Here is a 27,870-nt window from a genome sequence, read left to right as displayed (position 1 = left end):
ACCTTCCTAGATAGTCTTGTTTTTCAGTGACTGGGCGTATCTCCGCACTTTATGAACATTGGCTTACGAATAGGAATAGGCAGAACTCGGAGACACGTTCGACAAACTCCCTTTGTAACAGTTCAATTGTAACATTACAATCTGCAGAATGGGTACAGCCTGGTGTTGTGCATGAACCATACTTGTCTGAAGTTAGAAATCCGCAGCGTGGATCGGCTTACCATTCTAAAGGTGCTATTGAGGGCCAGGACTCAGTATAGGCTGAACGTCTCCAGTCCAGAACCCTCTGATCTGGCAACTCTCATGGTCCGGCATGATTTTAGGGAGCTGGGTGTCCACTTATCATGGGTGGTGCCAAGTTTCCTGCAGTCCCATAAAGTTTGTTTACAGCCACCAGTCCTGGCGCTGTTATTTAGGTCGAATTTCTCCCTAAAAATCCTCTAACAGCCCAGGGAGCAGTGGAAGTCCTGGTAATGCTGCTGGACAATTTTGACTCCCATGATCCGGCAAATTCTCTCATTCGGAACCAGTCAGATCCCGAAGGTGCCGGATTAGAGGTTCCACCTGTACTTGAACGGCCGTGTTTGTCTTGTCAGCCCACACGGTGGTTGGTCCTAGAAAGACACATGACCATGCCTCCTGGTACCGAAACCCATCTCGAACCTGGCATTTTTTCAAGGGGATGGAAGGGGGGGGGGTGTTGCAAAAAGGCTTCCCGCCCTGGGGAAAAGTCTATTTAAGCAACGGGAAGCCACCACTCCTCTGTCTTCAGCTGGCGTCTGAGCCTGCCTGGTCCATCCAGAGAGGCTATTGGACAGCAAGGAACACGGGGGAAAACCGTAGACCCTGGCCAGAGTGAAGATCAATTCTGACCCTTAGAATGAGCTGTCGCTTTTTGTTTTAATTTAGTAACTTACGTTGCCCTGTCTGTTTTCACTTGCAACCACTCAAATCCTACTTTACATACTGAATAAAAACACATTTATTATCCGGCCCAGGGTCAATAATTGTTACCGGAGCCGAGGGGCCGGGGGGCATTTCTTGCTTTCATTGATAAGGGGGTGGGCTTTACGGGCTTTGTCTGTGTAACATTTTGACACGGATTCGTTCTCTTTGGGCAGTTGGTTTCCTGGGTGCTGGGCCCTTAAGGCTGAAATGACTCAGCGTCTGTGTTGACGGTTACCCCAAGTCTGTGGCTTGGCTGGGAGAGAGCAGGACTCCTGGCCCAGCCGGACAGGGTGCTGGGGCGTCCCGGAGAGCAGCAAGGCGGGCATCAACAGCACAGTCAGCACATCAGGGGACAACCCCCAAGGGACTTCTGTTGATCTAACCTGTCACCCACGCGCTGCAAGCACAGACACGACCGGCAGGTGCGCCCACGCCATAGGCACGTGTGATGTTACTGGATTGCGAGACGAACACACAAGCCATTGTTGCAACCGCTGTTCTACGTGGGCACCACGTCTTGTACAAAGCAGGCCAAGCGAGGTGTCTGTGAAAACCTGATGATTCACCGGCTCTGTTTACACTGCTCACAGGCGCGTACCATTGTTGCGTTGGACGTTATGAGCGGCGGCTCTGTCCGGGTGTTGCAAATGCTTGCTTCTGGGCGGTACCGGCAGGCTTGAGCAACATACTGTGAGCAGGCGGCTAGCAAAGAGACAATGGCACCTGGGGTGGTGCCGCTCCACATGTGAGGAGCTAGGCTGGGAACATCCCGACCAGAAAGGAGCAACAGCAGCTGCCTAAAAAGCTTCGAGTCCTCCCTGGACAGGGCACTGGCTCATGTGACGGACCCCACCTTGGGAAAGACGTTCGCCCAAGGAGAACAACGGGATCCCCCCACATGGGCAAGGCCCTGGGGGCTCTTCCATTTCTGCGTCTCGCCTCAGGAGGATCTCTGCTAGGAACTGAAACCTAAAGGCACGGATCATAGAATCATAGAGCTGGAGGAGACCTCAGAAGGTCAAGTCCAGCCCCCTGCTCTAGGCAGGACCAATCCCAACTCAATCAACCCAGCCAGGGCTTTGTCAAGCCGAGACTTTAAAATCTCTAGGGATGGAGACTCCACCACTTCCCTAGGGAACCCATTCCAGCGCTTCCCCACTCCCCTAGTGAAATAGTTTTTCCTAATATCCAACCTGGACCTCTCCCACCACAACTTGAGCCCATTGCTCCTTGTTCTGCATCCGTCACTACTGAGAACAGCCTAACGGAGGATGGATTCCAGAGACTTGCTTTAAACAAGCAAATTATTCCACCTCTTCTCCATGCCTGCGTTAAGAATTAATTCCTTCCTTCCTTCCTTAATTCCTTCCTTAATTCCTTGTTTCCTTCCTTAATTCCTTCCTTCCACCCACTTTTGCTATGCCCCATGCCAGCGCGGGTGACAGATTTGCCTAGGCAAGTGGTGTGGGGGGGAGGAGGGGGAAGCATCTCCGTGCTCCCGGAAGGGATGGGACCTTGGCCAGAGAGGGTGGGGTTGGGGCAGCCAGCCCACAGCACTGCCCTGCCCCCTCCACCTCTCATCCAGCCCCGAGAGCCGCCCGGAGCACGCTGTGTGGTGCTCCAGTGGCAATGTAAAGGGCCCAGAGCCCGGGCCGCTGCCCTTTTGAATTGCTGGGCCCCAGGACGCCCTGCCGTTGCTCCCCTTGGAGCCTGCATGGGGTGTATCAAAAGCAGCTTTGAATCAAGAGACGCTCTCCACAGAGCAGGCAGAGGGAGCAGGCAATTGCCCCCTTTATCTGCCCCCTCCCCCCTGCCTGGGATGGGGGTTAAGCATCGCCCTTAACGGGAGAGGCTTACAGATCTGGTTAACCGCAGGGGTGGGGATCTGGAGCAGCTCCCTGCCTGTCATGAGGGGCACACCACGGACAGGGCGTGCTCCGGTCAACCGGAGCAGCTCCTGCCTGAGGCCTGGGGGGGGCGCTCCAGGCCAGTGGGGCTGGAGTGGACCCGCCTGCTCACGCCCCCTTTAAATCGACTAACCAAGTAAACCTCGTGGTTAACCAACGACACGGGACTTGACAGCCCCGGCAGGTCCAGCGAGCAGCCTGATCAAATCGGCCGGTTCCGCACATCTGGGGAGGGGAGGCTGCCAGTCCCTCGGCAGACGGAGCTGCACTTCCAAGGGACCCTGACCCACAGGAGAACCGGGCGACAGCCACACAACGGAATTCCACCCTGCCCCACGGAAGGTGCAGCCAAGCCGAGCTCCCCATGCAGCCTGGGGGGCCCACGGGCGCGGCCGGGCTGCGAAGGAGCTGGGAGGGGAGCGTGCGGCTCCCTGGGGGCTGGCCAGGCCTCCGGCGCACTGCGTCCGGTTCGGGTCCCCAACGCCCAGAAGGAATGCGGCGGAACTAGAAAGGACCCAGGGACGAGTCATGAGGATGAGCCCAGGGAGGGAATGCAGCCGGGCGGGAAGAGCCTGAAGGAACGGGGGGGTGTTTCCTCAGGAAAAGAGGAGCTTGGGGGCCGGGGAGGGGAGATTGCCTAGAACTGGAAGGGACCTTGAAAGGCCATGGAGTCCAGTCCTCCGCCTTCTCAGCAGGACCAAGTACCATCCCTGATGAATTTTTGCCCCAAATCCCTAAATGGCCTCCGCAAGAATTGAACTCACAACCCTGGGTTTAGCAGGCCAATGCTCAAACCACTGAGCTGGAGAGTCGTGTTCAGCTACTTCAGGGGTGGGGGCCTTTTTGGGGTCAGGGGCCACTGACCCTCAGGAAAATCAATCGGGGGCCACACATAAGTGAGAAGCAAAAAAAAAAAACAACCCCTCCCCGTGGCCCCTGACTGGGAAGGAGAAAGACCCCCCCCCCATGTCCCTTGCACCCCAGAGCCTAGGGGGGCCCAGGCCGGTCGATTCTGTGTGCTCCAGCCGACGGTGGGGCAGTAGGGGGAGACTGGAGCACTAGGACAAACTCCCCAATGTAGGGGATGAGGCCTGAGCTTCGGGGACCAGATCCAGGCAAGCCGGGGGCCACATCCGGCCCCCGGGCCTGAGGTCCCCAGCACTGAGCTACGTGAATGGCTGCCATACAAGAAGATGGAGGGAAGCTGTTCTCTTCTGCCAGGCAGGGCGGGACAAGAGGGAACGGGCTCACCCGGCGGCAGAGCAGACGGAAATTGAATCTCTCCGGGAGGAACGAGAACAGCGGGAAGATGGAGCACGCGGCCCAGGAGGTCTTCGAAAGGAGGCTCGAGCCGTCCGTCTTGGGTGGTTTAGACGCAACGCACCCGGGCAGAGGGTTTTCGATGGCCCTGGCCGGCCCTTCGCACCGTACGGATTCTAGGTCATCCTCGCTAGCCCCAGGGCCCCTCGCGGCCTCTCCCTCTTCGGCAGGGGAGGCCCAGCTCCTGCCGTGAAGCAGCAACCGGGCAAAGGGGCAGGGCAGCTCCTGCCACCTCGTGGGTGTCAGAGCGAAACCCAGCACCCCAGCACGGGGCCATTGGGCTCCACCCTGCGCCAGGGCATCCGGAGCACAATGCCGGCCAGACCTGCCGGAGCTAGGGGAGCATTACCGGCCCCAGTGGCCACGGGAGAGCACGGCACCGACAGGCAGGGACTCGCACTCGGGGCAGGTGGCAAGATCCCCTCGCCCAGCCCCTTCTCCGCTAACCACTAGACTCCACTTCCCTCCCACAGCTCCAGATAGATCCCAGGGGTCCTGGTTCCCAGCCCCTCCTCACTCTGACCACTAGACATCACTCTCCTCCCAGAGCCACAGGCAGAAGCCAGGAACCCTCCCCCAGGAGCTCCCCAGAGAGTGGCACGGGGGCCGAACGCCTGCCTGCTGTGGGCAGTGGGGGGGCCTCCTGTCAGACGCTGTGGGAGCATCTCCTCTCCTTCTGCCCGTGGTAGAGGGCTCCGTGGCACCCAGCTCTCGTGTTGGAGGGGAAGGGGCTGAGGGGGAAGGGGAAGAGGTCATGTCCCCAGTCCAGGTCTTCAGCCAGCACCGAACCCCCGGCCTCCCGCACGGAGGCCAGGGCTGAGCTGGGAGCGGGCTGTTGCCAGCTCCGAGCCGGCTGCCACGCCTGGGGGGTGGAGCCCTCCGGGGCAGCAGAATGCCCCACACATCCCCGCCTGGCCCTGGCTCCCAGCGGCGCCGGTGTGGGTGTGAGTAATACGCAGCACTGTGCACACCCCGACACTCTCTCTGCCGCCGCGCACCCACCCAGGAAACCTGCTCTCCAGCCGCCACACCCAGGTCCATAAAACTAGGCCTTGTGCTGGCAGATGTACCCGCCCACGGTACCCGCCCGGCAGGCCAAACTGCCGTGCAACCCCCAGCCCCTCCCTCACCAGCCCAGGTCCCGTGCCCCAAATGCCCCCATGGGGAGATAACCTGGACCCAGACTGCCAGCCGGGCATGGGGAGCATGGGGGTCAGCCTGCCCCTCTCCTGCAGGGCCTGGGTCCCCCTTTCCCCGGCTTGTCCCTGGAGCAAATGGGCACCACCTCGTGGACCCAGATTCGTGGCTCTGAGCAGAGGCCGCCCCTCCTCCCCCGCATGGAGGGCTACACATCACTGGGGCCCCCAGAGTGGGAGGGGACCCCCACAATCCAGCTCGTCTGGCCCTCGGACGTCCCCTGGCCCGCGTCCAACGGGTCAGACAGGATGATCCCGGACCTACCAGGCCCAGCCGCCTCTGGTGGAGCCAGAGAGCAACGGGCCTCGGCGCACATAAAATTTACTCCGCACATGGATGGAAACCATCGCTCACCAGTGGCATATGCTAAGTGATCCCCCCCCATCCTGCTCCTGCTCACGCACCCCAGGATCACGTTCACCCTCCTACCCAGCCACCCCCAGGGCAGGTCAGAGGCTGCTGATGTCCGCTGTGACCCCAAGTCCCTGCTCCCCATCCTTGGCTCCCAGGCGCAGGGTGCAAGGTACTGACACGACACAACCCAGGGCATTGTCTTTAGCTGTATTAAAGTGCAGGTCCCTCTGAGGCATCCGAGTCCCTCCCACAGCCCTGGGCCACTCTCCTGGCCTGTGGTGCTCGGGGTCTCTGGCAATATTCCCGTGAATCTTTTCCATCCGTGTGCGGAATACATTTTTGTCTGTGCACTGAGGCAGGTGCAAATGTGCACCACCAAGAGCAACCCAACGCCTAGCCGGGCGGCACTGGGAGCTCTCCTGAGCAGGATGGGTAGCGTCGGAACGGGCGACACTGGGGCAGGCGTGATAAAGGGCCTACCCGCGGTAAGGTGGAGGAGTGGGTTCCCGCGTGGCCTAGGGGATAGGGTGCCCGCCTGGGGAGGACAGGGTCGCGGGTTCCCCACAAGTGTTCCCCTTACAGGGAGTGCTGGTCTCTGGGGCAGAGGGTGGCTCACAGCATCCTACCAGGAAGAGGGGAGGCCGTGCCCCCAGGGACAGCTGAGGGGCAGAGGCCCCCAGCTCCCCAAGGATGGGAAGCGCGGGTGCTGCTGACACGGGAAAGGTTCAGCGTGGGCCCCACCGTGACGACGGGGCTGCACGCCAGCGCCCTGCTGGCTGTACGCCCCCAGGCACGCGGCAGCAGGAGCCTGGGGCATCCGAGGTACCCAAACCCGGCTGAATTTCAGGCACCCCCTCGGCTCCGAACTCTTTCTAGGGCCCAGCCATGGTAGGAGAGCCGGGGCCACATCCCCTCCCCTCTCTGACCGGAGGAGGCTCAGCCGAGAGCCCCGGAGAGAGCATGGCACCTGCACAGCACGGGTGGAGCGTGCCACTCTGCCTGGCATAGGCCGTGGCACCCTCCCTCATGGCGACAGGCAGGGAAAGTCCGTCCCGGCTGCAGCCCCACCGCCCGCCTGCCAGGAACGGTCATAATGCCCAGGATCGGTGCCAGCCCTGCTCCTGCTGGAATCGCCGTGCGAGACCCCGGCTCCAGCATGCTGCGGCCGCAGGGTGAATCCCACGAGCGATTCCCACCGCCGCAGAACCTGGGCACCTCGCAGCCCCGGCTGCTTCCCCGCAGCACGGCTGGGACACAAGGCCCAGGGAGGCGGAAGGACGCGGCCCACGGGCAGCTTGCTGCACAACAGGGACTGAGGAACGGCGGCTGAAACTGCAGACAGACGCACGCCTCGGCGGTCGGGGTGGGGACCAGCGATCCCGGGAACCTGGGCCCTAGGGCAGCCGCCCAGAGAGATTCCAATGCTGCCCGGCTGATCAGCAGAGCCCCCATAGCTCAGTTTTGTGTTTCTAGTGGCGGTGCACATTTGCGCAGGCTTTGGTGCACATAAACATTTATTCCGCACATGGAAGGAAAAGATTAGAGGGAACACTGGTGGAGACCCCAGTGGGTCTGCAACCCAAAGGGAGTTGGGGGGAGCCAAGGGGCCAACCACGCCCCCCTGGAGGGCACAGAGCTCGCCTGGCTCTGGTTCCCAGGGAAGGGCGGGTCCCGAGGCCAGTTCTGTAAGTGGAGCAGCGCAAGAACAGAAGTGGGTAAATCAACCCATGCTCCTGTCCACATGTGCCATTCCCCCGGGTTTCCTCTGCTGCCAAGCCCCGTGCTCTGGGGGGCAGGCCAGGCCCAATAGGACCCGTCTCCACGCCCACGGCTCCCCCCCCCCCCGCACAGGAAATGGTGCTAAGACCCTTGCCAGAGCTAGCGGCTCGTGCCAGCCAGGCGCCAGGTTGGCACGGCGCTCCCAGCGCCATAGACACAAGGCTGGGACCCCTCAGGTGCCCATGGGACCCATCCAATCCCAACCATTCCCCACCCCCGAGCCAGGCCATCCCACAGCGCTAAGCCCAGACGGGTGCTAGCGCCCCCCTAGAGGGGAAAGGTCCCATGTCCCACCCCGTACCCCAGCCCGGCGCCAGATTGGAGCTGGCGCCCCCTAGAGGGCAAACGCTGTGTCCCACTCCCCAGAGCCAGCAGGGCCCCTGGCCAGGGGCCAGATCCAAGCAGACACTCTGCGTGGGGTGGGGCTGCTGGTCTCCAGGCACTTTCCCACGGGAGCAGGCCTGGCACGGCACAGGGCCCCCCGGGCGCCGAGCGAAGCGGACGGAGCTCGGGGTCTGCCACAGAAGCCGTGCGGAGGCTGAGGCTGCCATTGCACCAAGACAGACCCTGCAGGCGCCACCTCCCCCCCGAGCTGGGGGAGCAGGCAAACAGGAAGGGCGCCCGCCCCCCCACACCAGCAGGAGGTGGAGCCATTCCTAGGGAGGGAGAAGGTGCTGCCAGCGATTGCCTCACGTGGGTGGCGTGTGCTGGCACTGCCCGGGCAGGCGCGGCTGCAAATCTTTACAAGCAGCAGCCAGGGCCCGGAGCCTCCCAGCCTCCTGGCCCGGAGATCAAACACTTCCAGCCGGGCGGAGCGGAAGAGCGGGCCCTGCCCAGCGTCTGGGATTGACTGTCCCAACCAGCTGCCCACCCCGGACCCCTCGCCCCCCTGCCTGATGCAGACACCCAGAGCCGCGGTCACGCCTTGGGCCCGCCCCACCCCCGCAGCGGGGAGCGCGAGACCCGGTGGGAACGGCAACCCCCTGGGAGAACAGGGCCGGGGGGGGGGGGGGGGTCTTTCCACCCAGCCAGGGAGCGCAGGTGGCAAAACAGGCCACACAAGCCGCACTGAGACGGGAAGCGAGCACAGGGGCCTCCCGCAACAGGCACCACAGCCTGCCCCCCATGCTGCCCCGTGCGGTGGGTCCACCCAGACCCCCACGGCTTAGAGCAGGGACGCCATGGGGACTAGCCACGCAGCCAGGGGACTAGCCACGCAGCCAGGGGACTAGCCACACAGCCAGGGGACTAGCCACACAGCCAGGGGACTAGCCACACAGCCAGGGGACTAGCCACACAGCCAGCTCTCGATAGCCCGCTGCCCTCGGCCAACAAGTCCCCGGGGTCGGTAGCACCTCAGGGCAACTGGGCTTTGATTCAGCATCTTTCCAAAGATGGCAGCTCCGCACGGCCCCACCCCACGGGAGCCGGCATCCACTGTGAGGCGACAGCGCCCCCTGCTGGGCCCTGCCTCGCCCCCTGCAGCCCAGCGCCCCACACAGCCCAGGACCCCGCTCCTCGCAGCCCGCTGCCCCCTGCTGGGCCCCGCCCCCCCACAGCCTACCGCCTCCTGCAGCCCAGCGCTCCCAGCTGGGCTCCCACTCTGCACACAGCTGGGCCCCCACGGCCCCCAGCTCCCTCCCCGCAGCCCAGCACCCCCTGCTGGGCCCCCGCCCCCTGCCGAGCCTTCCCACAGCTCCCTGCAGCCCATTAGCACTGCACGGGGCTTGGCACTGCCTGCAAAGGGAGCTCTTCCCTGGCATCAGTGGCTCTGCCCAGGGCCGGACACCAGTGAACCAAGCTGGGCCCCAGAGGGCTCAGCTACCGGCTGGTGCTGCCATAGCCACCCCCGGAGAGCTGGGCTGCCCACGCTCACCGTGCGCTGCCCCTGCTCCCGAGTCCCTGGCCGCGGGAGCCTTCGCCTGCAGCCACTTCACCAAGCACCAGCTGCCGCCCGAGAGCTAACAAGATCACTGAGCATCTGTCAGCATTAGGGTCCAGAGTGAACACGCCACCAGGGCTGCTCCCCCCTCTCCGGCTCTGGCCGATGCCGCTCAGCCACTCCAAGAGGCACGGTGGCCCCCACAGCCTGGCAAAGCTGGGACACCAGGGGAACATGCCACCCAGGGGCAGCAGGAAGGCGCAACCCCAGCTAGCCCAGCACCGCCGCTCGGCTCCATTTCAGGGTAAGGCACATGCCAGGAAGCAGCGCCAGAGCCCCTGGCTTGGCAGCCGCCGATAAGCAGTATCAGCCGGTGATAAGACCGCAGCCAGCCTCCAGCTTGCCTTTTATGGCCCCGGCCAGGCTGGTATGTTCCCTTATCTCCGCCATTCATTCCAGGCTGGGAGGCTAATCCCCAGGGGTTCCCTGAGACTGCTCCAGGCTCCGATCAACAGAGAGTTCGGTCCCCCGGGGCTGAGCGAGGTCAGAATCAGGCCTAAGGTGGGTGCTGCTCCTTGTCCACCCACCAATGCCCACAGTGCAGGCAAGCGGGACCGGGCGTTCCAGCCCGAGGGTGCATGGCTGGCCCGTGCCCATGGCTGGACCTACTGAGACAAGGCACCTCCTGGGGCTGGCAGCCCCCTACCCCTCGCCCAGTGCTGCCTGGGTGGGGTTGGAGCAGGGTCCCAGTGAGGTGGGCTCTCACAGTCCAATGCCAGCTGGGAGCAGAGCCCCAGCCGGACCCGACCAGCCCCGTGCCCTGACCCCACGCAGCTCAGGCTGCTGCAGATGGCGGACCCCCGCCAGAAGGAACCGTGTCCTGCAACCCACAGCCAGACCCTGTCTCCCCCAGCTCTCTGCTCCGACTGGACTCACCCCACCAGGGCTCTGAGCCCCACGAGCCCCGGCAGCAACGTGGGGACGGTTCAGTTTTGTAGCCCCAGCGACTGGCCCACCCCAACCTCACACAGGTACCCCCATGACAGCCCTGCCCAGCCTAGCAACACACCCAGGGCCGCTTGGCACGCGCCGTCACTGAGCTATGGGAGTGGAGCCGCCGGGAGAGGCACCCTGCTTTGGGGCGCTCACGCCAGAGGGGCCTGCAGCCTTGGCCACTGAGGCTCAGCATTTGGGTCACTAGCATCGGCCTGAGGCCAGAGAACCAGCCCCGCCGGCACCGCGGGGTGGGCCAGAACCCCCAGCCTTGACTTCAGGCTCAGCCAAGGGGTTCCACCTGGCCAGAGCAGGAACAATGCTCGCTGGGTGGGAAAGGATGTGCCCTGCTCCCCAGCCTTTCCCAGCAGAGGGCACCGTGGGGGGCAGGGCAGAAGCTGGCTGTGGGGGCAGGGCACCAGTCCCAGCTTCTCCCAGCAGGGGGTGCTATGGGGGCAGGGCACCACCTGTGGGGGAACCGCAGGCTTCTCCACCCCCCCACATGCCTCTCCCAACAGGGGGCGCTGTGGGGCAGGGCACCAGCTGTGTGGGGAGCCCCAGGCTGCTCCACCCCCAGCCTCTTCCAATAGGGGGCGCTGTGGGGCAAGACGCCAGCCGTGTGGGGCGCCGCAGGCTGCTCCAGCCCCAGCCTCTTCCAATAGGGGGCGCTGTGGGGCAAGGCGCCAGCCGTGTGGAGCGCCGCAGGCTACTCCAGCCCCAGCCTCTTCCAATAGGGGGCGCTGTGGGGCAAGGCGCCAGCCGTGTGGGGCGCCGCAGGCTACTCCAGCCCCAGCCTCTTCCAATAGGGGGCGCTGTGGGGCAAGGCGCCAGCCGTGTGGGGCGCCGCAGGCTACTCCAGCCCCAGCCTCTTCCAATAGGGGGCGCTGTGGGGCAAGGCGCCAGCCGTGTGGGGCGCCGCAGGCTGCTCCAGCCCCAGCCCGGGAGGGGTACAGGTTCCCCTCTCCCCCTGCAGGAAAGCCCAGCCCGACTGCTCCGACCCCGCGTGTCCCAAAGCTCAGACGCATGCGGGGCCCGCGCTGAGACACTCGCCGGCCGCTGGCCGGAGCCTTAGTCCCCGAGCACCCACCGGGCGGCCGCCCCCCAGCCCGGGCAGCGCTGCCCCCCAGCCGCGAGCAGGCGGGAGCCCAGAGGGACGCGGCACTGACCTGGCGCCGGGCGCTGCCTCTCGGAGCGGCTCCCTCCGGCCGCGCCGCGCCGGGACTGGGGCAGGTCTGGGCGGCTGCACAGGTGGGACAGGCGGGCGGTGCACGCCGGGAGCTGTAGTTCCCCGGCCGGGCCGGGACAGCGGCTGCCCGCGGGGCAGGGACCGGCGCGGCGCCGGGGGCGAGCGGGTGCCTGGTGCCTGCAGCGCCGAGCGCCCGGGGAGCCTGCGGCAGCCCCTGCCGGCTCACCAGAACCGGTACGCAGTACCCGCGGGGGTGGCGCTAGCTGGTTAACCGCGTAACCTTTCGCATGCCTAGTTTAAAAAAAAGCTTCAAGCGGGGTGGGAACCTCTTTTGGGGTTTGTGCTGGGGAGGGGGCTGCCGGGAAGCAGGCTTGGGGGGTGGGGGTCTGTAGAGCCAGCTGGGAGGGGGGAGCCCTGAGCCCCCCGGGGCCAGATCCAGGCAAATCAGGGGCCGCTTCCAGGCCTGTGCTACATGGACTTTGGTTTAGGCCTTCATCTTACTCCGGCCATTTGAGCTACGGTAGCTTATTTCGAGTTAACTTCGAAATAGCTTATTTCGAAATGTCCTTTGATCCGCGTGGAGCGAGGTTTACAGGGGCATTGGAATAGCGCACCCGAAAACTATTTCGAAATAAGGCCCACGCTGCCAAGATACAGAAAATGCTATTTCAGGACACCAGAAGTGTCCTGAAATAGCGCCGCTGTCTAGCAATGGCCAGAAACCGGTGTTTCCTGGAGGCCGGGCGCTCATGCAGCCGCTCAGGAGAGAGTCTCAAGCTGCCCAGCTGATTAGAAATGCACCCACAGCTTGGGTTTTTTTGTTTGTTTGTTTCCTTGGGTGGTGCACATTCGCACTGACCACGGTACACATAGGCTGCGTCTAGACTGGCATGGAATAACGGCATGGCGCAAGAGGGCTTTTCTTGCACAAGAAAGGGCCAGGGTAGACAGCTCCTTCTGGCGCAAGAGCCTCTTCTGCAAAAATGGCGGCTCATTAGGTATGCAAATGAGGCTCGGCAATATTCCACGCTTAGCCTCATTTGCATATTTCTGGCGCAAGAAGCCGCGAGTGTAGACATAGCCTTGGAGACTGAGCAACAAAAGGGCAAATGAATTTTCATGTTGATAAATGCAAAGCAATGCCCACGGGAAAACATCATCCCAACCCGCCGTACACAACGGTGAGGACTAAATTAGCTACTACGGCTCCAGCAAGAGATCTTGGAGTCACTATGGAGTGTTCTCTGCAAACCTCCACTCCGTGTGTAGCAGTCGTCAGAAACGCAAACAGAATGTGGGAATCATTCAAGAGGGACAGAGAATAAGACCGAGAATATCTTATTGCCGCTCTATAAATCCATGGGACACCCACAGCTTGAATACTGCGTACAGAGGTGGTCGCCTCATCTCAAAACAGAGATATTGGCACTGGAAAAGGTTCAGAAAAGGGCAACAAAAATTATTAGGGTTTGGACCAGCGGCGATATGAGGAGAGATTAAAAGGTCTGGGACTTTTCAGCGTAGAAAAGAGGAGACTAAGGGGGGATAGGATAGAGGTCTATAAAATTCTGATGGGGTGGAGAAAGTGAATAAGGAAAAGTTATTTACTTGTTCCCATAACATAAGAACTGGACAGGTAGCGGGTTTAAAACAAACAAAAGGAAGTACTTTGCCATGCAACACAATCAACCTGTGGAACTCCTTGCCAGAGGATGTTGTGAAGGCCAGGACTTTACAGGGGTAAAAAAAAGAGCTAGATAAATTGACAGAGGACAGGTTTATCACTGGCTGTTAGCCAGGATGGGTAGGAATGGTGTGTCAGAAGCCAGGAATGGGCGACAGGGGAGGGATCACTTGATAGTTCCCTGTTCATTCCCTCTGGGGCACCTGGCATTGCCCACTGTTGGAAAACAAGATACTGAGCTAGATCTGCAGGGAAGCTGCATGCCTGGGGGTCCCTGGCAGGCTGCAGGGGAGCTGGACGGGGAGCTAAAACCACACAGAGACTGCCCAGTGTGGGTAGCTAGGAGGAGCAGGAAAGGAGCAGCCAACAGAGGTCCCACAAGTGACCAACAGGGGATGGTGTCGGTCCCACAAGCGGCCAGCAGGGGGCAGCAGCAAAGGTCCCACAAGTGGCCAGCAGGAGGCAGCGGTGGTCCCACAAGCAGCCAGCTGGGGGGGGGGGGTGCGGAGGTCCCACAAGCAGCCAGCAGGGGGCGGTGGTGGCTGCAGAGAGGTGCCCTGAGCAGCCAGCAGGCCATGGTAGCATGGGTGCTCCACTTACTATTTCTGAACAAGGGTTATGTTGAAATAACTCCACAGAGTAGCCATGCCTAAGGTGCCACAGGACGACTCGTTTTTAACGTTACAGCCTATCAGCCTCTGAGTCCCTCTTGTGTGGTCGCAGCTAATTTAGTCCTCACTCTATTATATGTGCAGTTGGGATTCTAATATGAGCATAACACTGAAAAAGTTCCCTTCTCCCTGCAGAACTGCCTCAGGTTGGCATTGCCTTTGCGGCTGAACCTCTGGAGAAGGAAAAGAACGTGTGGATGGAAAAAGCCGTTTTTCAGAGAAGGCCATGGCCTACATTGGCCACAGGGTGGCTCTGCACCAGCAGCAACGAACACCCGTCTTCGCACTGCTGGTGGCGAGGGATTGAGCGGGACCCGCTCCGGTCCAGAGAGCGATTTGTTTGTTTCTCGCGAAGTGCAAAGCCACGTCTAGAGCGGCCTGGAAGCTGGTTTCCCGTTGCAGTCGGACAAGCTGTGTAAACGGCCCTTTGCGGGGTTGTGTGGCTGGCCCAGCGCGGCCGGTAAGCAGGCTGATGCCACGAACGGCTGTGCAGTGCTGTGGCACCGAGGGTCATTGCACCGCCCGCGGCAGTGCAGGGAGAAGAGGAGTGAGTTTCACGCGCTATTGTCAGGCGGTAATCTTGTAGGGCCGGCCACTCGGGTGCCGTGTGGCAGCCCGACCGAAGCAGGGTTCTCTGTAAGCGGCACGCTTGGGCAGCCACCCAAGAGAGAGTCAAATGCTGCACAGCTGTTTTATAAGGTGTGAGCTGTAAGTGAAGTTTTTCCCACAGTCCCAGCAGGTGTAGGGCCTCCCTCCTGTACGGATCCTTGGGTGCATGACAAGGGCTGAGCCCGGAGTGACTATTTAAAATATCCTCCTGGGCTCTAGCTGCTGCCACAACAGCCACGGTAACGGTGATGGGGCCCAGGCCCTTTTGAGTCACCAGGCCCAGGGCAGCTGCCCCATTTCCCCCAATGTCGGCAGATCTGGAGATTCTACCACCCCCCTCGGCAACTTAGCGCAGAGTTTAACCACCCTGACCGGTTGGAGCTTTTCCTAGTGTCCAGCCTAAACCTCCCTGGCTGCAACTTAAGCCCGCTGCTTAGAATAAGAACGGGAACGGCCACACGGGGTCAGACCCAAGGCCCAGTGTCCTGCCTGCTGACGGGTCAGTGCCGGGGGCCCCAGAGGGAGGGAACAAAACAGGGAAGCATCCAGTGATCCTGCCCCGGTGACCCATTTCCAGCTCCATCCCTGCCCCCCATTCCAGGCCCACTGTCCCCCTCCCCAGCCACAGCTGCAAGACCAGCGGCTCCCAGAACAGGAGGAGCTCAACCACTCCTGCCTCTACCCCCTTCTCCCAAGCCCCACTGCCTCTTCCCACCATTGCTTCCTCCTGCCCACAGTCCGCCCCTTTCCCTGTTCCTCCCCTTCCCTTCTGCAGCTATTTTCAGGGGGTGGGGATGCTGGGAAGGGGAGGAGTTGGCCAGTGTCAGGGCTGTTTCCCCACTCCAGCACGCCGAGTGCAGAAAGTGGGGGTCTGCAACACAGTTTCAAAGCCTTCTCTCTCCGGGCACTGGTTACAAAACTTCCCCACAGAATCCTAATACAAAGATTTTGGGAAATTTGCTGCCATCATCATGTGCTTTGATCCCTAAAAAAACGGGTGAATACTTGAACCCCCCCCAAAGAACTTGGAAAAAAGAGAGAAAAGCAAGCTGCAGTCTCTGGTCGCTGACCCCTCAGTCAGAGGCCTGCCGATACTCTCACACAGACCTTCCAGGACGCAAGAATCAAATCATCCCCTTACAAGAAGTGATTTTTATTGCAAAACAAAAGATAAACTTGATAATGTAGACTTGGTTGCTAGATGTTACAGAGCAACCAAGGAAAGCAAATAAGAACAGAGAAAAGTCTTGGCACAATGCTGAGATGGTCATAAATGGGGACGGGAGGCAGAGATTCACACAGAGCAGTTCAAACCAAACCACAGAATAAAGAAAAATTACCCTGAACGCGACTGGACTCACATTTCCCCACTACTCACTTCTAATGTTCTCCTTGTTCAGTCTGCTACCATGCCCTGAATTCTGGGGGGAGAGAGGTAAGGGAGCATGGTAGTACTGCCTGAGTTTAAATCATTCTCTCTCTCAACTCCTGGGCTACGTCTAGACTGGCCCCTTCTTCGGAAGAGGCATGCTAATTTCGAATTTTGGAATAGGGAAGTCCGCGGGGGATTTAAATATCCCCCGCGGGATTTAAATAAACATGGCCGCCGCTTTTTTTCCGGCTTGGGGAAAAGCCTACTTTGAAGTAGGAATAAGAGATCCTCCGGAAAAGGGCTTTATTCCGGAGGATTGCGCCAGTCTGGACGCTCTTTTCCGGCTTTTCCCCAAGCCGGAAAAAAAGCGGCGGCCATGTTTATTTAAATCCCACAGGGGATATTTAAATCCCCCGCGGACTTCCCTATTCCAAAATTCAAAATTAGCATGCCTCTTCCGAAGAAGGGGCCAGTCTAGACGTAGCCCTGGATTAACTCTCCCACACAAAGAAAGAAGGCATGGAATTTATATCCAATTCAAATTTCAACCCTCTCTCTCGATTGGCTCTCCTGGCCAACACCTTTGCTAGGTACCTGAGTTAACCCCTTAGTCACCGTGTGGGTGCACCAGCCCCAGAGCACTCACAGAGTCGGCACCTGTGGTGGAAGATAAATTCAACATGGCTCAAATCAACAGCTATTCAGCACCGCGGAGACCATTCTGAGAACAACTCAGTCCCGAGACAATTTGTCCCTCATGGGGGACCCTGGTGACTCTAAGCCACTTTGGCAGTGAGATGAATGATATGGATATGATGCTCCCAATTTGTTTAGCCTAGGAGAAGTGATGGAGATTATCAGGTCTTGAGGAAATTTGCTAAACTGCCCTGGCTGCTATACATGGGCTATTTTCTTTCTTGAGCTACCTAACTCCATGAAAAATCCAGGTGCAGTCAAGGCCTAGGTAAATTTAACTTCCATGTACAGTAAAATTCCATTAGTCCGGCATCCAATGCTGGGTTCCATTAGGAACCCGGAAGTGCTGGGGCAGCCAGACAATTGGAGTGGCGCTACTGGACCAACCCAGCAGCACCCCAGCTGCTCTGCTCCAGGGGTCCCCGAGTCAGAGCTGCTGTGCCCCGGGCTTCCCGGAATCAGCCGCTGGTTAGTTTCAGCAGCAGCTGAATAGGGGCGCCTGGGGCAGAGCCGGGCTATTGGAAGGGGGGGGCTATGAGGAGTCTGGGGTGGTAGTCTGCCATATTTGATAATCCAGCACCCCCTGGGTCCTAAAGGTGCCGGATTATCGGAAGTTTACTGTACCTAGCTAATGTGACTCCCAGTTCTCCCACACAGGGAGTTTGTGAAAAAAATTGTGAGATTCATCCCATTCTCCCTTTGATTTTCTTTACTCTTCTACTCCGGGATAGCGTGGTGGCGTATGCACACCCCATCCCTGGGGTGAGGGTACCCAGTGTTCTTTGGGTTTTTTTAAAACGAAAAAAAAAGTGCCAGTACTCCAGGGGAAAAGTTATTGAGGAAAAAAACAAACAAACCAAAAAACCACCGGCAATGGGGCCATCATTTCCCTTTTAAGAGTCACGACCCCTTGAAGATGCGCAACCCCGCCGGCTGTCGGCCATTTTCATTATAGAGGTGCCATCGGGCAGTACCATCACAAAAAAAGCACTGAGGGTACCCAAGTGTGTAGACACCACCTGGCCAGCTGCAAGGTTGTCAGCAGTCTCTCTCAGTCTGTAAACCACCACCCTTGGTTTAGGGTAGTTTAGCTTAATGGCCAGAGTCAATAGGAGCAAGGGTGGCAGTCCTGGTAGGGAGACCCAGGCCCACCGTGCTCTGCCAGGTCCCAACCCAGGGCCCTGCGAGTGGCGGAGCATACCACCACTCACTCAGCAGGGACTCCCAACCGAAACATGCCCAGCTCACGTGGGTGGGAGATACCACTCCGACATGCTCTCTAAGACACTTCCTACCAGTGCAGGTGGGGCGGCGTTCCACATGGGTCCTGGGTTCTCTGGTTCCCCAGCAGCTGCTTCTCTCTGGGGTTGCTCTGGGGCTGCATGGCAGCGTTCTCCTAAGTCTCTAGTTCCTGCTGGCTGGTGCAGCTCTGGATCTCCAGCTGGAGGTCCTTAACCTTTGGTGGCTCACCCAGACTGAGCAGCTCTCCTGCCTTTTACGTTGCCCCAGCATTTGGAGCATGCCCAGTTTGGATAAAGGGGCGGGACTTCACCCACCCACAGGGTTTTAACCCCACTTACTTCAGTGCAGGGTGTGCACACCCCACCACAGACAAAAGAACGGGATCAACTGCAGAACGATCTGCAATTGATTTAGCAGGTCTCCACTAGACCCACTAAATCGAACCCTGGCGCACTGATCTCTGGAGTGTTGATCCTGGCTGTAGTGGAGATGCAGCCTCAAAGAAGTCACAAGATTTCTCTTTTGCAGATCCTTGGATGTCCAATAAGGTTTAAGTGAAGTGAAGGTTTTCCTGCACTTGCACCATCATAGGATTTCTTTCTTGTGTGGATTTGCTGATGTGTCATCAGAGTTGAATTCTGTGTGAAGGTTTTCCCGCACTCACAGCACTCGTAGGGTTTCTCCCCCGTATGGATCCTGTGATGTATCATAAGGATTGAGCTCTTAGCGAAGGTTTTCCCGCACTCATGGCATGCATAGGGTTTCTCCCCTGTGTGGATTCTCTGGTGGCTAGTAAGGGATGCCCTTTGCGAGAAGGTTTTCCCGCACTCACAGCATTCATAGGGTCTCTCCCCCGTATGGATTCTCTGATGGGTAATAAGGTTTGAGTGCTGAGTGAAGGTTTTCCCGCATTGGCCGCATTCGTAGGGTTTCTCCCCCGAGTGGATTCTCTGGTGGCTAAGAAGGGATACCCTTTGCGAGAAGGTTTTCCCGCACTCACAGCATTCATAGGGTTTCTCCCCCGTATGGATTCTCCGATGGGTAATAAGGTTTGAGCGCTGCGTGAAGGTTTTCCCGCACTGGCCGCATTCGTAGGGTTTCTTCCCTGTGTGGATCCTCTGATGAGACATGAGGGTTGAGCCAAGACTGAAGGTTTTCCCGCATTCGCAGCACGTGTAGGGTTTCTCCCCTGTGTGGATTCTCTGATGCGCAATAAGGTTTGAGCTACGAGTGAAGGCATTCCCACACTCACCGCATTCATAGAGATTCTTCCCCGCGTGGACTTTGTGATGTTTACTGAAGGCTGAACAATGAGCAAAAGTTTTGCCATACTCTCGGCATTCATAGGGTTGCTCGTCGGTATGGATTCTCTGATGGCTAACGAGCTGTGATTGCCTCCTGAACTTTTCCCCACACTCAACGCACGTGTTCTTTCTCTCTCCCAGGAGGAATCTCTGCTGGGCAGCGGTTTCCTTGAGGCCTTTGTGAGTTCCCTGACAACTAACAGATTGACCACATTTCTGTGTTGGCCGGTTTTCCTGCCACTTCTCTGGCTTGCATTGACTCTCATAGGCTTTTCCTGGCTCACAACTCCTGGATGCATTGCCTTTGCCAGATTCCAACAATGTCCCATGTGGCTCCCCTTGCTCGTCATCTTCCGGCTTCTTCCTCGGCTTCTGCTCCACGGTCTCACTCACCAGCCCATCGCCTGCTGGGACAGAGAAAGAATGGAAAAGGGGAGAAATGAATCAAAAGAACAGCCACGGATGGGAAAAAAAAAATCCCCAAAGAGGAGAGAATCAATTCTGCATCCATCCAAACACTCCGTGAGAAGGGAGTTCAGGGAAGGAGCTAATGTCAAGAGTGAGTCAGGATGGGTAGGAAGCGGTGAGCAGTATCTGCCCTGAGGATTTGACAGCTGGTGGAAACAACCCTGAAATTAGAGAGCTCACAAGGTCGGTGTTGGGAATCCCAGCTGTTTCCTTCAGCTACTGACTGTTTCAGAGTCAGTTTAATGATTGCTCACGTGTGCAGATGCCTCTCAGAATCAATCTGTCCTCTGAGCCCTGGAGAGCTGAGGCCCACGGCTCTTCCCCTTGTTCCATCTGGGAGATGACGTCAGGTCTGGAAACTGGTAACCCTGCCCCAGGGAAAGAAAACAAGTGGGATCCGGTGAATTTGTGGGACATTGGTCGCACACACGGAAAGTTCTCTTATTTTAACTCCAAAGCATATTAACTGAGTAAAATCCTGGGGCCTGTTCCCAAGGTGCTCAGAGGCACCGGACTCTATTTTTATGAGGGATTTAACTGTGCCCATGTCCACTGGGAACACACACAGCCAGACACTCATGATCAAAAGGGGTCCCAAAACCCATACCAAGCACCTCCATGTGCCAGACAGGGACGACTCCAGCCAGAGGGGAAGTCCCCCTGGAACTGCTGTTTACTGATGGATCCGGCTCACAGACACTGCAGGAGGGGAACAGACATGAGGCCTGACACTGAAGAGGGACACTCGGAGAGACACAGATGGGCACAGAAATGCAACACAGGTATCAGCTCACTACAATGACAACTGGATGAAACTGTTGGCCTGTGTTATACAGGAGGTCGGACTACATAACCCTGGCATTTATCTATAGGCACTCCAGCTACATGCACTGTATCAGTTGTAGCTTTAAAAGAAAATGGCAGCGGGAATAGTCGGAGCTGTGATTTGATATGAAGAGGCACATGTGGGCTCAGTTGGAGTCTTGTGTCCAGTTCTGGGCACCACATTTTAAGAAAGATGGGGAGAAACGGGAGAAGGTCCAGAGAAGAGCAAGAAAAATTATGAGAGGTCTGGAGAACATGAGCTATGAGGGAAGACTGAAAGAACTGCGCTTGTTTAGTTTAGAAAAGAGAAGACTGAGAGGGGACATGAGAGCAGCTTCCAAATATCTAAAAGGGTGTTACAAGAAGGAGGGAGAAAAATTGTTCTCCTTGGCCTCTGAGGATAGAACAAGAAGCAAGGGGCTTAAATTGCAGCAAAGGATGTTTGAGTTGGACATCAGGAAAAATTTCCTATCTATCAGGGTGGATAAACACTGGAATAAGTTGTCTAGGGAGGTTGTGCAATCTCAATCACTGGAGATATTTAAGAGCAGGTTGGACAGACATCTCTCAGGGATGATCTAGACGGTGCTTGGTCCTGCCGTGAGGGCAGGGGACTGGACTCAATGACCTCTCAAGGTCCCTTCCAGTTCTAGTGTTGTATGATTCTGTGAGAAACTTGAAGGAACAGGTATCCCTCAGTTCAATGAGTGTTGTAAGTAGCATCAACGAAGGTCCACAAGGCTGTGTTCTTGTCACATCAACTGCAGCAGACTGATGGCACACATGCGAGTGGTCTCTGTATGGGGTAAGTGGCTCAGAAGGAACCCTCAGTGCCACAGGAAAGAGGTGGTAACACTATGAAAGTCTGAGACAGATTATGTACAGTCGGCTGAGCGTCTGAGTGTAGGCTGGGGTAGGTTAGGTAGCTCCTGTTCATACACTGGACTGTCTAAGGAATACCTTCTCATGGTTCCCAGAGAGCTCTGCAGCAGGGAGGACAGAGGGCTAGTCTGTATCATTGGCCTGTCACAACGCTGCTGAACTGGAGCAGAATTGAGGTTGCACTGTGGGATGCTGGGCACTTTAACTCTTCTTTCCCCTAATAATCAGGGGGACAGGGATCCTTACCCAGCGAGGTCACAGTCTCATAGTTCTCCTGCATGACGTCTCTGTAGAGGGCTCTCTGAGCGGGGTCCAGCAGAGCCCACTCTTCCTTGGTGAAATAAACAGCCACCTCGTCAAAGGTCACCGGCCCCTGAAACAGCAAGCGGAGGCGGCTGTGGTGGTCACATTCGCATCACTCACTCAACTAGCCAGAAGCTGGTACAGAAGAGGGAGCCCCGTAGAGCTCAGGCACAACTGCCTGGAGGGAATCCCCACATCGTCCCATTGCCAGCAGCTGGAGGGGAAGGGTTGGGGTGTCTTCCCTGAGCTTCATTGGTGGGTGCCCCTCCTATCTCACAGCAGCACTGGGTTGGTAGGTTCAGGCTACAGCATCTGGAACCTGAGAGTTTTCCCAGCTCAGTTCACAGGGGTCGTTTCCTGTTTAATTAGGCAATTTCCACCCACAAACCCCAGGAGTTTGCCGCCAGGATCTAGGCCTCTATCACAGCATCCTGTCCCCCTCTCTTCCTCCACCCAGTCTATCTTCTGTCCCCTCCCACCTCCTGACCAAACCCCCAGAAGCCTCAGCTTCCTATATTTATCACCCTTTCCCCTCCAGCAGGAAACCATCAGCAACTCTCTGATAAGCCCTACCTCAACTGGCTCCTCCGTAGCCATTTTCCTTCCTTGGTTCCTGAAAAAATGGAGTGATCTGGAGCAAAACATGGATGTTACATCGCAGCCTGTTATGGCAAAAAGGGGAAGGTCAGAACAGGAAACAATTCCACATCACAATTCCCTCTCTAGGCCCTTTTCCTGCATACTGGTGTCTACATTATTGTCCAAATAAGAAGAAATATGCAAAACAATGGGGAGGAACATGTTAGAAAAGGACTTCAACCAAACACAAAGTGTCTAATAATTTCTTGAAATCTACTAGGGACACCTGTTCCTTTCAGAAAATAGAATAAGTAACAGCCATGTTAAACCTGATTCTGACTAACAAAAAGGATTTTAGGAGCTTCAGGGGGTAGCCGAGTTAGTCTGTTACAGAAAAAAACAACAAATGGTCTGGTAGCACTTTATAGACTAATAGAACATGTCGATGGTATCATGAGCTTTCGTGGGCACAGCCCACTTCTTCAGATGACCGGCGTTATGAGTAGGGGATATGAAAACTCAAAATAAAGAGGAGAGGGGAAGGAGAGGGGGGAGAAAGAAAAAAAGGAAAAAGAAAGGGGTGCGTGAGACAGGGCATCATTAAGAATCTGGAGAATGGGTACAAAGTGGGAAGCAATATGAGCAAAAGTGATCATGATATAAGAGATTTCATGATTCTATGAGAAGGAAGCCCTGACTTCAAAAAGGCAGACTTCAGCAAACTTGGAAAACTGGTAGGTGAGGTCCTATTATTATTCCCACTGGTAGGTGGAAATAACACTGAGGTTAAAAAAATTCAGCAGAGCAGGCAGTTTCTCTGAAACAATATTAAAAGAACAAAGGCAAACTGTCACAATGTGATGGAAAAGTAGAGCCATATTGCCACTTACTGTTCTTTCTATCATGAGTTCTTTAATACCACAAATTAAAAAGGAATCCTAAAAAAGTGGAGTCACGGATACATTGCTATGGATGAGTGCAAAAATGTAGCAAAAGCATGGGGGAAAGATTCAATCATGAAATGAGTTACACCAAGCAAGTGATATCAGACAGTAAGATAAGGGCTCTGTAAATATATTTGGAGGAAGTAACAAGTGAAGAAAAGCTAGGTCTCTGCTCACCAGGAAAGGAGAGTTAATAACACTACATCAAGAAGCACTTAATGCCTTTTTAGTCACTAGATGGCTACGTCTACACTGGCCCCTCTTCCGAAAGGGGCATGTAAATTTCACTAGTCGTCGTAGGGAAATCCGCGGGGGATTTAAATATCCCCCGCGGCATTTAAATAAAAATGTCCGCCGCTTTTTTCCGGCTTTTAAAAAAGCCGGAAAAGAGCGTCTAGACTGGCCCCGATCCTCCGGAAAAAGTGCCCTTTTCCGGAGGGTCTTATTCCTATTCAAAGTAGGAATAAGACCCTCCGGAAAAGGGCACTTTTTCCGGAGGATCGGGGCTAGTCTAGACGCTCTTTTCCGGCTTTTTTAAAAGCCGGAAAAAAGCGGCGGACATTTTTATTTAAATGCCGCGGGGGATATTTAAATCCCCCGCGGATTTCCCTACGACGACTAGTGAAATTTACATGCCCCTTCCGGAAGAGGGGCCAGTGTAGACGTAGCCAAAAAGTTTAACTCTGACCAGATACTTAACGTAATAACTCTTAACCAAGAAGAGGAAGGAATAGAAACCACAATGGGAAAATAACAGGTTAAAATATGTAAGTTAGATGTAATACAGTCAGCAGGGCCTCATGAAACTCATCCTATTCATTCATACTCGAGGAATTAGCTGAAGCAATCTTGGAACAGCGAACAATTAATTGTGACTGAGGTTCCCCCATGCGTTTGCACAAGAAAATGTGGTGTACATGAAAGAAGTACAAATTGGATGCACAATTTTTTAAAGAGGCTGAGGGAGTTGGGTCTATTTAGTCTGCAGAAGAGAAGAGTGAGAGGGGATTCGATAGCAGCCTTCAACTTCCTGAAAGGAGGCTCCAAAGAGGATGGAGAGAGGCTGTTCTCAGTAGTAACAGATGGCAGAACAAGGAGCAATGGGCTCAAGTTGTGGTGGGAGAGGTCCAGGTTGGATATTAGGAAAAACTATTTCACTAGGAGGGTGGTGAAGCACGGGGATGGGTTCCCTAGGGAAGTGGTGGAGTCTCTATCCCTAGAGGTGTTTAAGTCTCAGCTCGACAAAGCCCTGGCTGGGTTGATTTCATTGGGATTGGTCCTGCCTTGGGCAGGGGGCTGGACTTGATGGCCTTCTAAGGTCTCTTCCAGCTCTATGGTTCTATGACTGTACTCAAAGAACAATCATCAATGGTTTGCTATAAAATTAGGAGAATGTATCTAACAGGGTGCCTCAGGAGTTAGTCCCAAATCTGGTACGATTCAATAGCGTAATTAACGGATGTGAATAATGGAGTTGAGAGTATGCCTATAAAATTTGCAGATATCAACAAGGTAGAAATGTTGTCCCTAGCCTCTGTTTCTCTTGAGGTGGGTGACAGGGGAGGGATCACGTGAGGATTACCTGTTGTGTTCCCTCCCTCTGAGGCATCTGGTATTGGCCGCTATCGGCAGACAGGATACAGGGCTGGATGGACCGCTGGTCTGACCCAGTATGGCCGTTCTTATGTTCTTTTGAATAGAATTAAAAATGAAAGTTATAAATTAGAGAATTGATACGAAAGAACATGAGGACACTCAATAGACAAGTGCAAATTACCACACGTAGGGAAGGAAAAATCTAATACACAACTACAAAAGGAGGGCCGCATGACACAGTGATCTGGGGGTCACAGTGGCGTACAAATAGCATGCGTGTGTCCTTTGTGAAAAGGGCTAGGAAGTACTTGAATAGGTTATCAGGGGAGGAGCTGGAATCACCCTCATTGAACCTTGCAAGGGCAGGCTGGGCAAACACCAGTGTGGGTGGGGCTGGACTAGATCTCTCAAGGTTCATTCCAGCCCCACATTTCTGGGGCTGGGCTCTAAGCAAATGTTTGGTCATTTTATTGCAGCCCTGTCCTAGCCCCTCCCCCCCAACACTCAACCACTGACCTATTGTGAAACCCTCCCAGTAGCACAGTCTGGGGGCCCCAGGCTATAGAGACAGGTCAGTTGAGCCCCCACCCCCATTTCACACCGCCTGCCCCCAACCCTCTGGCTGATTTTCAATGCCCCCCAAAGGGGGAACCTCTGGTCCCCCAACACCTCCTCCCCCCATCCCATCCCCTCCCCCACTCTGCCCCCCAGCGCTGCCCCGGCCCATCCCCCATGCTGCCCCCCAGCACTGCCCTCAGCCCCTCCCCCACTCTGCCCCCCAGAACTGCCCCTCCCCCACTCTGCCCCCCAGAACTGCCCTCGGCCCCTCCCCCACTCTGCCCCCCAGCGCTGCCCTCGGCCCCTCCCCCACTCTGCCCCCCAGCGCTGCCCTCGGCCCCTCCCCCACTCTGCCCCCCAGCGCTGCCCCGGCCCCTCCCCCACTCTGCCCCCCAGCGCTGCCCCGGCCCCTCCCCCACTCTGCCCCCCAGCGCTGCCCCGGCCCCTCCCCCACTCTGCCCCCCAGCTGCCCTGCCCCTCCCCCACTCTGCCCCCCAGAACTGCCCTCCCCTCCCCCACTCTGCCCCCCAGCGCTGCCCCGGCCCCTCCCCCACTCTGCCCCCCAGCGCTGCCCTTGGCCCCTCCCCCCAGGGCAGACCCGGGGCTGCCCCCCCCGCCGCGCGCCAGGCCCCTCTCAGCTGCACCTGGGGCCCGCGGCTCCCTCGGCCCCGCCCAAGGAAGCGCACGCGGCGGCCCCGCCCCCTTCTGACCGTGGCCGCCAATCAGGGAGCGGAGAGGGGCGGGGTCCGCTGACGCGCGCCCCGCTCCCTCCACCAATAGTAGGCCGCGCGAGGCGGGGAGGCGGGAGAACTACGCTTCCCAGCCTGCCTCGGAACGGGGGGAGGAGTCACGGGCTGATTGGCGACGGGCGCGCCGTCAGCATCACTTCCGCTACGGCGAGCGTCTGGAACTACGACTCCCAGCCTGCCCTGGGGCGCTTCCGTCCCCTCGGCCGCGCGGGTGGGGGGAAAGGAAAACTCATCTCACCTACCTGGCCCTGCTGCTGGGTGGGGGGCAGCATCCTTAGGAACGCCCCCCCAGCCAGTGCCAACCCTCCTGCAGCGCCCTCCTGCACCCAGGGCCAACCCTCCCCATCCTTTGGCGAGGAGTTCCACAGGTTGATGGGTGCGTTGGGTGAAGAAAAACTTCCTTTGGTTTGTTTTAAACCTGCTGCCTGTTCATTTCATTGGGTGACCCTTAGCTCTTGTGTTAGGAGGAGTAAATAGCACCTCCTTATCTATTTTCTCCACACCGGTCATTTTATAGACAGTCATATCCCCCTTAGTCATCCCTTTTCCAATCTGAAAAGTCTCAGTCTTATTCATTTGTACGGTCCCAGGGCGTACAAGACTGAAAAGTCTCAGTCTTATTCATTTGTACAGTCCCAGGGCATACAAGACTGAAAAGTCTCAGTCTTATTCACTGTACGGTCCTAGGGTGCGTGTCTCTGCTTGAATGTGGCAGGCTCGGTCCCAGCTGCGGCATAGCCTTCCGAGGCTCCTGCCCCATCCCCTGCCTGGCCAGTAGTAGTAACAGGTGTGTTGAAAATCCTTCTCCGATCCACAAGCTCGCAGTCGCCAGGGCACCAGAGTCTACATCGTGCCAGGGTGCTGCAGGAGTCGTGTCTCAGGCGAGACGTCATGCAGAACGCATGGGCTTACCCCATCACCAACGATCCCATCCATATTCCTGAGAGGAGCATGGCTTTCAGCCCTGGGCTGGGAACTGCATTCTGCCCAATGAGTTACCCTTCACAGCCTTCCCAAGGAGCTGCTGGTACATGATGCGAGTCCCACGGATTCGTGTTGGGTGGTTCTTGAGAAAGGAACAAGAGGCACGATAGGTTGAACCTCGATAGTCCCGAACTCTCTGGTCCGGCAATACCCATGGTCCGGCATGATTTTAGTTACCCAGATGTCCACTTGTCATGGATGTGGCCAAGTTTCCTGCGGTCCCATAAAGTTTGTTTACAGCACCAGTCCTGGCTCTGTGTTTTGAACTGTTATTTATGTCTAATTTATCCCTAAGGCTACGTCGACATTGCAGGCTTTTTGCGCAAAAACATGCAGAGCATCTACACTGCAAGCGCGTTCTTGTGCAAGTAAATTTACAATACAGCATCAGAAAACAGGGCTTCTTCTATCACTATTCTTCCAGAAGAGTTATTCCTCTCCCCATGAGGAATAAGCCCTCTTGCACAAGAGCTCTTCCACAGGAAGGCAGTGTAGACAGGCAACAGGTGCTTCTTGAGGAAGAAAGCCCTATGGCTAAAATGACCATCAGAGCTTTCTTGTGCAAGAAAACATCCACACTGCCCTGGACACTCTTGCGCAAAAGCACACGGCTGTGTGGACGCGCTCTTGTGGAAGACCTTTTGCACAAGAACTCTGTCACAGTTCTTGCACAAGAAGCCTACAGTATAGGGCTGTGTCTAGACTGGCAAGATTTTGTGCAAATACTTTTCACGGAAAAGTTTTTCCGTGAAAAGTATTTGTGCAAGAGAGCGTCTACACTGGCACGGATGCTTTTGCACAAAAGCATCCGTGCCAGTGTAGACACTCTCTTGTGCAA

General features: G+C 57.0%; 2 protein-coding genes across 15 annotated transcripts in view; both read right to left on the bottom strand.

The window, feature by feature from the left end:
* Positions 1-11,674, bottom strand: part of PPP1R13L (protein phosphatase 1 regulatory subunit 13 like) — a 29,909-nt gene extending 18,235 nt beyond the window's left edge. The window contains exon 1 of one of the 2 annotated variants that reach the window (XM_089769913.1): positions 11,547-11,674. The gene's annotated coding sequence lies outside the window, so the exon portion shown is untranslated. Of the gene's footprint in view, positions 1-1,331; positions 1,351-11,546 lie in introns of those variants that run through there. The other variant, XM_089769914.1, reaches the window with a different exon arrangement.
* Positions 11,675-15,667: 3,993 nt separating this feature from the next.
* Positions 15,668-26,002, bottom strand: LOC102455206 (uncharacterized). Of its 13 annotated transcripts, XR_016347096.1 has the most exons (7): positions 25,084-25,393; positions 24,728-24,834; positions 22,196-22,235; positions 21,566-21,692; positions 19,867-19,980; positions 16,383-19,551; positions 15,668-16,034 (listed from the first exon to the last, which is right to left on the bottom strand). XR_016347096.1 is itself a non-coding variant. In XM_075915376.2 (6 exons), exons 3-6 carry the CDS (start codon positions 22,265-22,267, stop codon positions 18,347-18,349), a joined length of 1,518 nt encoding a protein of 505 aa, XP_075771491.1. In that variant the 5' UTR covers positions 22,268-22,284; positions 24,728-24,834; positions 25,944-26,002; the 3' UTR covers positions 15,668-18,346. The 13 variants fall into 13 exon arrangements, 12 of the variants coding, with proteins under 12 accessions (XP_075771491.1, XP_075771498.1, XP_075771493.1 ...); XM_075915376.2 differs by lacking the exon at positions 25,084-25,393 and adding an exon at positions 25,944-26,002 and having other exon boundaries at positions 15,668-19,551; positions 22,196-22,284; XM_075915383.2 differs by lacking the exon at positions 25,084-25,393 and adding an exon at positions 25,944-25,994 and having other exon boundaries at positions 15,668-19,551.
* Between the last annotated feature and the right edge of the window lie 1,868 nt (positions 26,003-27,870).

This window comes from Pelodiscus sinensis, chromosome 18 (genome assembly GCF_052426305.1).
Source record: "Pelodiscus sinensis isolate ZL-2025 chromosome 18, ASM5242630v1, whole genome shotgun sequence".
Taxonomy (NCBI): domain Eukaryota; kingdom Metazoa; phylum Chordata; order Testudines; family Trionychidae; genus Pelodiscus; species Pelodiscus sinensis.
The sequence above is the reverse complement of the archived record's forward strand: the minus strand, read 5'-3'. Positions and strand labels throughout refer to the sequence as shown.